The sequence below is a fragment of the Hemitrygon akajei genome, chromosome 8 (genome assembly GCF_048418815.1).
Source record: "Hemitrygon akajei chromosome 8, sHemAka1.3, whole genome shotgun sequence".
Taxonomy (NCBI): domain Eukaryota; kingdom Metazoa; phylum Chordata; class Chondrichthyes; order Myliobatiformes; family Dasyatidae; genus Hemitrygon; species Hemitrygon akajei.
Genome location: NC_133131.1, coordinates 45987675 through 46000293, shown reverse-complemented (window position 1 = coordinate 46000293; position 12619 = coordinate 45987675). Strand labels below are relative to the sequence as shown.

Here is a 12619-nt window from a genome sequence, read left to right as displayed (position 1 = left end):
TAATTTCTTCATTCCAAATCAAAGAATGCTAAGATCAATTGTACTGCTCTGAATAGCAGCTCGCCTGAGATCAGCTGACTTGCCGTGAGGTAGTGATGGTGAATATCCAAATTATCTAATGACTAGGTCACTCAATCCCTCTTGTCTGCTCAGTAAGTTAATTAATATTGTAGTCATCTCCCTGTAAAATGAATTCCATATTTCCATCTACCCATGGATAAGTTTCACTTATTATTTCTTAGTCTATCTAAATCTACCTTGAAAATATTAAAAGACCCTGCTTCCACTTCCCATCAGTGAAAGGAGTTCCAAAGATTCTCTAACCTCACAGATGATAATTCACTTCATCTGTATCCTAAATAATGATCTTTTTTGTTTAGCAGTGACTCACTCCCTCTCTTCCAGATCTCTTGAGGAAAACTGAATGAACCCCGGGTATCATTTATGTTTCAATCAATCAGATCCCTCATTAAGGTTCCCAATCTTACAAAGTACCTCAATCTTTTCATTCAGCTACTTTGTTGGTAATTGGGCATTCCTGATAAATTCAATATTTAGTGCTCTCCTCTAATTTTCCTGAAGAAGGTGTGGGCAGGTTGCCGCCTTGAACAGTTGCAATCCCTTTGGCGGAGAGACCTTGACAATATTGTGAGCAGGGAGTTCTAGGATTTGGACACAGTGATGAGAGAGGTCTAATAATGTTTACAATCGGATAGTGTGTGAGATGTGGAGAAGAACGTGCATGTGGTGGTATTTCTATGTATCTGCTGCCGTTCTTTGGCTTTGGAGAGCATGTTTGGAGGGTGTTGTTGGATTAGTCTAAGCTAGAAGTTGCATTCCTTTTTGCAACTACGGTAGAGGGGATGGATGTTTAGGGTGGTGGATGGTGCACCAGTCAGCCAGGCTCCTTTGTACTAGAGAATGTCAACTTCTCAGGGGTTATTGGAGTTGCACTCATCCAGATTATTGTGTCTGCTTTTGATTTGTTTCCTGTAGACAGTGGAAAAGACGGGGTCAGAGGTTGAATCCCTTGCTGTAGGATGCTCAGCTTCTGATCTGCTCTGTAGCTGCCATTCTTTGGCACCTGGGCCAGCTGAGCTTGGTCAGTGGTGACCTCCAGCCTTTGAATGATCATAAACTTGGCAGTGGTAATGCTATTGAATGTCAAGAGTAGGTAGTTAGACTCTCTTGTTGGAAATGTTAATTACCTGACACTTTAAAGCCGCTTGTCAGCCCCTGGCAGAATGTAGTCTAATCCTGCTCAGTGAAAACATGGATTGCTTTATTTGCTAAGGAGGTGAGGATAGGATTTTGTGTAATCACAAACATGCTCACTACATATTTTTTGATGAAATGAAATTCATTGATGAAGTAGCTTAAAATAATTGGAACTAAGGCACTGCTTAGGATAATAGACCACAGCAACCATAGCCATCTTTATTCAAGGTATGACTTCAACCAGTGGAGTCCTTCATCCTCCTTCCCATGATGCTGTTGACTCCATTTAAGGTACTTTGATGTCAGGGGTATTCGCCCTCACCTCGCCTTGGAATTCAGCTCTTGTAATCCATATGTAGAACAAGGCTGTGAATGGAGTTTGGAGTCGAATAGACCTGACAAAATCTAAGCTGGATATTAATGCTCAGTTAGTTCTGCTTGATAGTGCTATTGATACAACTGTATTCTTTGGAACTGCAGCAGTTGCATGCCAAACGCATGGAGCCTGTCCTCTCCCAATTTCAGTGCAGTAACTAGTCCTTGAACTGCTTCAAACTCAATTACACTCTTCCTTATTAAAGGAGGCAATAAATCATGCACAGTGGTGCAGATGCAGTCTCACCAAATCAATGTATTTAAAATATTACCTCCTACTTTTGTATTCATTTCATTCAGTAATAACTTTCTGTGATTGACCCTGGAACATGCTTAATTTTAAATGCCTTGCATAGACTTTCTATATCAGCTAAGCTTTGCAGTAAATTTCTTGTTTTACTTGTATGACCAAATGTCTTTTTATTTTTAATTGATTTCAATATTTAGAGTCACATGTTAACGTGTATTTTGATTGTATATTGCCTGAACTTTGGATTTCTTGGCATCTGAATTTGTGAAGGGAGCATGCCAGTAAAATGGTCTATCTTCGTTGTCTAATTAGGGTGTAGTTCAATCCAAAGGGATGCCGCTGGCAATTGTTTTGATTTGGGTGAGGGGATTCAGGCAGGAAAGCAGTGTCTGTTCGTGTAGTTGGATTTTTGGTATTTATTCGTATACACAGTGGATTCTGGTTAATTTAGACACATCAGGACCAGTACATTTTGGCCCAATTAAGCCATTGCTCCATTTTACAAAATTTCATAGAAATCACTAAAACAATATAAAAAAGACAAACTACCACTTAACTATTATTTCCTAATGGTTGTCAGCTATGGAATCCATCTACATACATTGCCGTGTTCTTTTGATTGACTGTACATGAACAAACTCAGTGTAGACACCTAGTATAGATAATGGACTGGCTCCATACAATGCTTTTGACGATTGCCTCCAAATTTTCATTTTAATTGTAACATCCAAGATGATTTTTGATACCTGCAAATTCTTTGTAGGTCCTAACTTGTTGATGTAGTGAAATCAATTAATTTTCACCCACGACCATTTCTGGCATCTCCAAGCCTAAATGCTTGAACCGCAGTGAGCAGAACATTTCTGAATTGTCTTACTGTTTTGTTCTCGCCAACTATCAGTGACAAAAATCACTACTTTTTCACACAAACGTATGCAACTGAAGTTATTTAAAACATTTTCACTCCAAGTTCAGAGTAATGTCTAACAGCCACACAAGTGCACGTGACTGACGCTATTTAGAAACTGTTTGGCAACAGTCTCCTATCCCAATTAAACTGCACAGCATCTCAAATAACTGAAGGGAATTTTGGTTATCTTCTCGATAGCTTTTGTTCTTTAAGACTTGTCTCAAATGAACGGTTGCAATACGCACAATATGCTGGAGTATCTCAGCAAGTCAGACAGAATCAATGAATGGGAATATACAGTCGATGTCTTGAGCCAAGGCCCAATCAGGGCATTGTGTGTGTTGCTTTAGACCTTCAGCATCTGCAGTAACTCTTGTGCCAAATAAGCTGCTGTCCCAATTGGGACAATTAACCAAAATCCACCGTATCCTCTTAAAGTGGGAGAGGGGGTGGCAGCTTGGAGGTTGGGCCAGATGCCAAAGAAACTTGTAATTGTAAGACTTCTTGATAAGTTCTAGTCCCAGGTGGGTGTCAAATATCATTCAGACACACTGAAGTAATAGTTTCAGTCAAATGAGGTAACGAAGGGAGCAGACTGATGAAGTATCATCTTGAGCTAATAGCAAGCTCTGCTGACCTCTGTCCCTTTCACTCCTTTCCCTCCTGAACTGGCTCAGCAATCCCTGGATTAGAAAATCTGCAAATCCTTGAGAAAGTTTTAATACTTTATTTCAAGGTAGTTGCTGTCTAGAAGATTAAAGGAAATATGCTTGTATTGTTTCTCCTTGATGTAATGTCTGGCTGTTTACTTTGACCCTTGCACTGAAATACATTTAGTTAATCAGTACAGTAATTTTGAATGCATTGGCTGTACTACTTTTACTGGAATAGTTTCTGACAAGGGTTCTTGCACATCTAGCTATGACACAATAGAATTGGAATGTAAAGTGTTTCATCATAAGTCATTTCCTGGAAGTGAGAAATGTTATGTGACCTCCTTGCACTAACCTTAGATGTTTCTGTAACTTCACTGTATGAAACATAATGTCACTGACTAGCAAGTAACATTTATTTGATGGAAATGTAAATTGCAATTCAACACGTACAAACAAGCTGGAGGAACTCAGCAGGTCGGGCAGCATCCGTGGAAACAAGCAGTCAATGTTTCGGGCCGAGACCCTTTGTAATCAGGACTGAAGAAGGAGGGGGCAGGGGCCCCATAAAGAAGGTGGGGGGAGGGTGGGAAGGAGAAGGCTGGTAGATGCCAGGTGAAAAACCAATCAGCAGAAAGATCAAAGTTCCAGTTGAACATCAAATTCTCCAACTTCTGGTAATTCCCTCCCCCTCCCTTCCCCCATCCCACTTTCCCTCTGCCTCTTCTTCCAGCTGCCTATCACCTCTCTCATGATTCTGCCTCCTCCTACTACCCATAGTGCTTTCCCCTTACATTCCTTCTTCACCTTTCCTGCCTATCCTCTCCCTGCTTCCCCTCCACCACTCCTTGATCTTTCCTCTGATTGGTTTTTCACCTGGCACATTCCCCCTCCCCCCACCTTTTTTATAGGGCTCCTGCCCCCTCCTTCAGTCCTGACGAAGGGTCTTGGCCTGAAACGTTGACTGCTCATTTCCACGGATGCTGCCTGACCTACTGAGTTCCTCCAGCTTGCTTGTACATGTTGCTTTGACCCCAGCATCTGCAGTGTACTTTGTGTTTAAATTGCAATTCAACTTGGGAATTTTGTTTTCTTTTTATTTTAGGTGTAATCCTAAACCAGGGTCCTACCCAACTCAAACGTATTACTATCCCCCATCCACTGACCCAGCGTACAGCTATTATTCAGCAATATTAAAAGAGCAAATTAGTTTGCATGGAAATGTGCAGCAACCGCATCTTAGTTATAATCTTGAACGCACTCCTGGATTTGGATATGATGCTGAGCGTTCATCTGTTCATGGACACAGTCATGATATTATGCATCCATCTGGACATGTATTCAACCATAATCTCAGGGAGACACTTGGACACGGACACAGCCATGATGTTGGACACACACCTGGACGTGAACTTGGCCATGAATTTGGGCTGGCATCTGGGCACAGTCACTGCCATGATCTTGGGCATGCATCTGGTTATGGACACAGTCATGATATCTTTATATCTAAATATGGAGATACCCATGACCTTGGACACGGCCATGATCTTGGGTGCACGAACTATCCTGAACATGGGCATACCTGTGACCATAAACCCAGTTATCAATATTCTGAAGACGTACAATATAGTTCTCCGGGGCTCCCACAGGGTGTTGAAAGTTCTGCTTCTGAACAAGACTCCTTTTCTGTGCTAATGGGCTAAGTTTTGCTCTGGGATTTTTTTTTTAGCAGGCAGCTGCACACATGAGGCACCAGGCCATCACTATCACAGGGAACATCATTCCATACCAAAGTTGCCATTTTAAGTTACGATGTTGTAGTTCAGTCTTCTGAGACAGCACCAAAGTGGATGTTGATATAGTGAATCCTATCATTGGCATGCAATTGAAGTTGTGAAAGATTTTTTAAAATGTCTGCATCTGTATATTTGTCAAACATTAGAATTTAAAAGTCATATATTTAGTAATTCTTTATTCCATTTATTTGTTGTGCTACATTTTTAGTTTGAGAAATTTGTTTCTGCTTACCATTTACAATGTCCATGCAACTATGATCAGCAGGCTCAATTTTTCATTCATTTAACGTGCTTACTGTTAATAACTGTTTTGTAAACAGCATACTTTGGAAATATCCTGGCCATCAGCTTGAGACCTGAGACTGCTGTATGATGAAACCTGATTTGTACTGTTATGGAATAACAGTCATTTCACTTAGACCAAGAGATGTACAGTAGAGGTAAAGTACTGGAGAAAAGAAGACGTGGCCCTCCATAAATGTTACAGAGTGACAGAGATAATGGGCAAGGAGATTATAACACAATCTTTACCTACCTTACTGTCAGTCCAGCTTGATATTTGCCACCTTTTATGGTAGGTAGGAGTGATGGCAAGACTTTCTTTCAATAGTGAGGTGGGGAAATGTAAGGCTGAGTTTTCATTGTTTTGATACCATTAGCTTAGTAGTACTAGAGACTGTAAACATGATACTAAGGCTGCTGATGATCTGTATGCTCCAATGCAAAGTCTGACCACTTTTAACTCCATAATTGTGTTCCTTTCACCCCCTTCCTCAGTTCCTTTTCTGCCAAAACCTTATTCAATATTTCAGAATCAAGTTTAATATCACTGGCATATGTTCTGAAGTTTGTTGTTTTGCAGTAGCAATATATTGCAATACATAATAGTAAAAAATTATGAATTACAGTCAGAAATTATATGTAAGAATTAAATAGTGCAAATAGAGAGCAAAAAAATGAGGTAGTGTATGGGGGTTCATTGTCCATTCGGAAATCTGATGGTGGGGAGGTAAAACCTAAAATGTTGAATGAGTGACTTCAGGCTCCTATACCTCTTCCTTAAAGGTAGCAATTAGAAGAGGGCATGCTCTGGGTGATGGGGGACCTAATAATGGATGCTGCCTTTTCTGAGGCATTGCTTTATGATGCCTCTCTGCTGGGGAGACTAGTACCTTTGATGCAACTTTTTCCAATCCTGTGCAATGGCCCTTCCATACCAGCCAGTGATGCAGCTGGTTAGAAAGCTTTTCACAGTACATCTGTAGAAATTTCCCAAAGTCTTTATTGACATATCAAGACTCCTCAAACTCCTAATGAAATATAGCTACTGTTGTGCCTTCTTTGTAATTGCATTAATATGTTGGGCCAGAATAGATCTATAGGTATGTTGATAACCAGGAACTTGAAATTGCTTTCCCTTTCCACTGTTGATCCATCCATGAGGACAGGTGTGTGTCCCGTCAATTTCCCCTTCCTGAAGTCCACATTCAATGCTTTGGTCTTACTGATGTTGATTGTATTGTTGCTGTGACACCACTCAACCTGCCTTCTCTGTAAGCTTCCTCGTCATCAGCTGAAATTCTGCCAACAATTTAACAATAGAAATAATTTTGTTATCTCTGAATGTGTCTATTCCAATGGTCTCTTGTCTAGCTTTCTATCTTCTAACATACCATATAACAATCACAGCACGGAAACAGGCCATTCCGGCCCTCCTAGTCCGTGCCGAACTCTTAATCTCACCTAGTCCCACCTACCCGCACTCAGCCCATAACCCTCCACTCCTTTTGAGGAGTTCAGGGTTTGAGGAGTTTGATACATTTGAGTTCAGAAATTGATACCCCTGCTAGTTCTCATTCACCCATCAACCCTGTAGCCTTAGATTGCTGTGGTCTTTTAAAGATCTTTTAGTATCTTGTCTTTCTGTTTCTGTAATATACAGATCTATAACTTCAGATCTCCATGTAGCTTGAATTTTGGTTCTGTTTCATGTACAGTTTGACCATAGGCTTTAGGTGCCTAAATACTAAACTTTCATCCTCCTTTACCTCTCCTACTTTAAGACCATCTGACAACCCACCTCTTCAATCAGACCTCTTGAACAGATTTTGTAATGAGTTACCTCTATTCACATTATATTGTTTAGAGCACATGTATTGTTCGATGGCATTGCTATCAATGATAGAGATCGCCTCCAGAGCTGCAGTGTTTTGCAGCCTTGGAAGGAAGTCGGGAAATCACTTGAAATGATCAGAATTCATAACACCTGCTGTGTAGTACCCTGAAAACCTTAACTTGATGGGCAGTAATTTAGGAGTTAACTGGCTCTAAAATCATCTTATCCATTTGTATTGTTTCTTCAGATGACTATTTCAAAATGTAAGGAATTTAAAAATGTTTTTTATAAAACAAAAATCTACTATTTTGTATTGTAATTGTGTAGAATATGTTTAAAAAAATTAAAACTGCATTTTGCATTCTGAAATATGTTTAATGTGATTGTCTGCTCAGCCAGCTTGATGTTATCAGCTGGTGAACACCAAGGGCTACCTTGAATTAAAGTCTGTCAGCAGCAGGGATCACAGAAGGAGCATTAACAGAATAAAAATTACGAGAACTTTCTTTCAGACTGATGGTGAATTGTCAGTCTACCTCTGATCTCTAATTCTGATGCAACGTTTCCTGATGTGGTTTCGGAATCTATTTTTTGGTTCTGTTACAATATTAGAAGAGCAGTAAAAACACAGATTGCCATTGTTGTCTTCAATTCTTTATTTTTTTTCTGAAGAGTACAGAAGTTGCCAAAGACAGGTTAAATCTCATCAGTAGTTACCATCCTCTTTAATTGCATCACTTACTACTTCACGTCTATTGTTTCAAAGTATATATTTAAATTGCCTGATATTTATATATTGATTTTGTAACATTTTTAAGAATGTAGAACAATACAACATAGAACAGGCCCATCGGCCCATGACATTGTGGGCCCCTTTAACTTATAACAAGGTCAATCTAACCCTTCCCACCCAGAAAGCCCTCTATTTTGTTTTCATCCAGGTGTCTTTTTAAGACTCTTAAATGTCCTTAATGCATCTGCCTCTGACATCCTCTCCTATACTTTCCTCCCAGCACCTTAATGTTATGCTTCCTTGTATTAGACATTTCTACCCCGGGAAAAACTCTGAATGTTCATTTGAATTATGCTCTTTTTATCATCTTTTACACCTTCATCAAGTCACCTCCCATCCTCTCCAAAGAGAAGAGCCCCAGCTTGTTCAACATATCCTCATAAGACATACTTTCTAATACAGGCATCTTCCTGGTAAATCTCTGCACCTTCTCTAAACTTCTAAATGCATCCTCCTTGTAATGTGGCGATCAGAAATGAACACAATATTCCAAGTATGGCCTAACGAGTTGCAACATCTCTTCGCAATGCTAGAACTCAATCCCCTGACTAATAAAAGCCAACACACCATACACCATCTTAACCACTCAATCAACTTGTGATGCAGCTTTGAAGGAGTTACTGACATGAACCCCAAAAACCCTTTTCTTCCACATTGTTTAAAATTTTACCATTAACCGTGTATTGTCATCAAGTTTGACCTTCCAAAGTGAAGATTGAACTTGATACACTTTGATAATATTTTGCTGCCACTTCTCAACCTAGTTCTGGATCCTATCAATGTCCTGTTGCAGCCTACAGCAACCTTCTACACTATCCACCAACTTTTGTGCAGTGGCAATCATAATAACCCACTCTTCCACTTCCTCATCCTAGTCATTTTTTAAAAAATCACAAAGAGCAGTGATCACTGTGGAACACCACTGGTCTCTAACCAGTAGGGTGAATACACTTGATCTACTACCACTCTTTGCCTTCTGTTGGCAAGCTAATTCTGAATCCACACAGCCAAATTTCTCTGGATCCCGTGCCCCTTGACTTTGTTAAATGCCTTACTGAAATCCATATACACCACATTCATTGCTTCTCCCTCATCAAAATGTTTTGTCAGTTCCTCAAATAATTCAGTCATGCTTGAGAGCCATGACCTGCTCCTTACAAAGCCATGTTGTCCAATACTAATCAGACTATGCTTCTCTAAATGATCATAAATATTATCTAAGATTCTTCTCCCAATAGTTTTCCCACCACTGACAAAAGACTAGTTTATTATTCCCAGGGTTATTCCTATTATTTTTCTTGAACAAAGGAATAACATTTGCTCTTCTCCAACCCACTGGCAGTACTCCTGTGGCCAGTGAGGACTCAAGGATATCTGCTAAAAGTGAATCAATCTCTTCCCTTGCTTCCTAAAATAACCTGGAGCATATCCTGTTTGGCTGCAGGGACTTGCTTATCCTAATATTTTTCTCTGGATTTTTTGAATTGAATCAGAATCAACTCTGGAAACTTGTTTGCATAATCTAGGCTGTCAGTCCTATGCAGTACTCAAGAAGTTTGCACAGTCAGAAGTACTATCTTTGAGATAAGATTAAATTAGTGCTCCATCTGTCCCACTGAACAAAATGCAGACACAGAGCTAATGTGTTTTTCCCAGTGTCCTGATCAATCTTAATGTTTCACCCACTTTTGCTTTAACAGTAATAACCTGGCCATTGTCATATTGGTGTTTGAGGAATATTGATCATGAAGTAATAGAGAACATTTTGATTACATGGAAGATCTTTTTATATGCATAGGTTATTTACTACATGCTGAACAGAATATTTAAAACAATCAGAGTTTTTACAGGAAAACAGGATCTAGGAAAAATGAAGCTTTCTGAAGAAGCCTTTTTTGAACATAAGCTGGTGATTTTTGGAACTGACTCCAAGCAGTAGACAACAGCAGATAAAATAGCTTTCAGACTCCCCTATAGTTTCTCATTGAGAATCTGAACCTTATTGACTTGAAGGTCTTGAGTACAGTTCCCAAGCCCAATTATTTTCAAGAAGTGAGTTGAATTTGGCTAGCAAGTAAGAAGCATTTTATTTTTTTTAATTTGGAGATTTAGCACGGTAATGGGCCCTTCTGGCTCAATCACATTCATGTGATCAGATAACTTACTAGCCCATACATCTTTGGAATGTGGGAGGAAACCCATGCAGCAATAGGGTGAACATACAAGCTTTGAACAGACTATGGCTGAATTGAACCTGGGTCGCTGTCACTGTAACAGCATTACAGTAAGTGCTGCACTTGCGTAAAGAGTTGACCCTTGAAACTGCAAACTTCAAAACTTAAATGGAAGGGGTTGGGGTGGGTAAAAACTCATATGTCTTCTGCTTTAACATGATATCCGGTGCTCCCTGTTGACAAGTTATGACTGTTAAAGTGGATAAAATAGACCTGCCTTGTTGGTGTTTGCTATCATGACTCAGAGTTAAAGTTAGAGAAACCAGACACCAATGGAAAGTGCCTTCATTACAGAAATGATTAGAAGGGAAGATAGTTGTGGGAAATGTACAGATTATTGATTAAAACAGCAGTCGCAGATTCTCACAGCCACATGCAAGGGGAAGATTATCATGCAAACAAAAGTATTCCATTTTCTTTTTATCATTTCTTCATTTTCAGAGGGAGAAGGGAACATTTTTGAAGTGAGGCCATATAGTCACAACCCTGAAGGTTGAAAACAGCCATAGACCAAAACAGGCAAGGGCCATTCTCAAGCATTAGCAATGGTCATTGCAAATGTTCAATCCTAGGAATAGATTACACAGCAAACCAGACATAAATAAAAACATAAATAAAGATAATTTCCTTATTGTTTTCAGTGGCTGAGTTGAAAGATTCTGTCATCTTGTCAAATTAATGGAACCAAGTTTTATGTCTGTCATAGCAAGGGCTTATCTAAGTAACCAGGATTGGAAATTTTATTTCAATTACTTGTGCAGTATTGTTCAATTTTATTGAAAGCTATTACATTAACCTAATCAGCATTTTCACAGATGCTGGAAACCCTCCGATATCCAAGATGCAACACCCAGGGAAATGTGATTACTGCCTCATCTTCGGCACTTCACAGCTTGCTTTTCACTTTCCTGTAGAAAATAGGCTTTATGAATCCTGCCTTTGATTAACACATGGATATCATGGGGCTTATTTCTTACCATCCACTATGTCTAGATTTTTGAATTAATATGGGAAAAATCTTCTTTCTCATGCCCGTTACCGCATCATGTCTGAAAAACATGTATGCTTGGGGGTCCAAGATGACAAATCTAACTCCAGTTATAATTTTATCACTCCCTGCACATTTGTAGCAAAACTTCTTTACATACCTACTACTACCCCTTTGCAAAATGGGAAGTCAGTCTCTCCAGTACATAAGAGGCTTGACATGATTCTGGACAAAGATGGCATTGGGCTCAATTTTTAGATGTATGAACAGTTTAGAGCAGTGATTAACTGCTGCCTCTGCATTCCATGATCTCTATCATCATAGAACTTGTGGTTGGAAGTAATTAATTTTGCTGTTCTTTTGCCATCCAGTTGAAATGCAATCTCACTCCATATATTCCTTTTTCGGTATTGCACTTAATTACCTTTGGCTAATGGAAATCAATGGCAAATTAAAAACGAGCTCTTGGCCCACAATTACTATTTATGGAAACACAAGAGACAGCAGATGCTGTAATCTGGAGCAAATCCTGCAGGATTTAAGTGGACCAGGCAGCGTCTGTGGAGAGAACTGGACAGTCAACGATCCAGATCAAGATCCTGCATGGGTCTCAAACCAAAATGCTAACTGTCCATTTTCATGTTGCCTGATCTGCTGAGTTTCTCCAGTATTTTGTGTGTTGCTGCCATTTGTGTAAGAGTTTTAGATCTCTTCCATCTGTGCTTTTCAATTGGATCTTAAAATGCCTGCCTCTAATTTTTTAGGCAATATCCTAAATCTCACCTTAGATTTCTAACCAATAGAAGTAGTTCCTCTCTACCTATCTTGAAAACTTTGTCCTTTTAGGCACACCAAGTGGTCCTTGCAAAAAACCCATATTAATATTCTGAAATCGCAGGGCATAAAACTAACATGGTCCACGTAAAGTATTTTAGAACATCACTGCTACTAGTTTTTCCCCATTAGAAAATTCTCTGATGTGCCATTTTAGGACCATGTTGGATAATTTTGCTTGATTACTTTGAAATCCATTTTGTAATTTTGCCTGTCAGATGCTTCTAACTATGTTGTTTTTGCAGAGTCAACAAATCAGCATGTGTAGCTTTCTACCAAATCAGTTAAATCATTAATAAAAACAATGATCTTTGTGGAGGACCATTAGTCATGGCTTACACTCTGTCTTCTGCTCCTAAAACAAAGATAAGCAGTGGTATTGTGGAATTCTAGACATTCTCAAGGCATACACTACCTAATGTGGGCACATATTGCCATTTCATTATTGGGCA

General features: G+C 39.4%; 1 protein-coding gene across 2 annotated transcripts in view; it reads left to right on the top strand.

Moving 5' to 3' along the window:
• rhbdd2 (rhomboid domain containing 2) overlaps positions 1-7687 on the top strand; it is a 31076-nt gene extending 23389 nt beyond the window's left edge. For both annotated transcript variants that reach the window (XM_073053782.1, XM_073053783.1), the window contains one exon: positions 4512-7687. In XM_073053782.1, coding sequence (XP_072909883.1) covers positions 4512-5109 — 598 coding nt within the window. In that variant the 3' untranslated portion in view covers positions 5110-7687. The remainder of the gene's footprint in view (positions 1-4511) is intronic.
• Positions 7688-12619: the final 4932 nt, after the last annotated feature.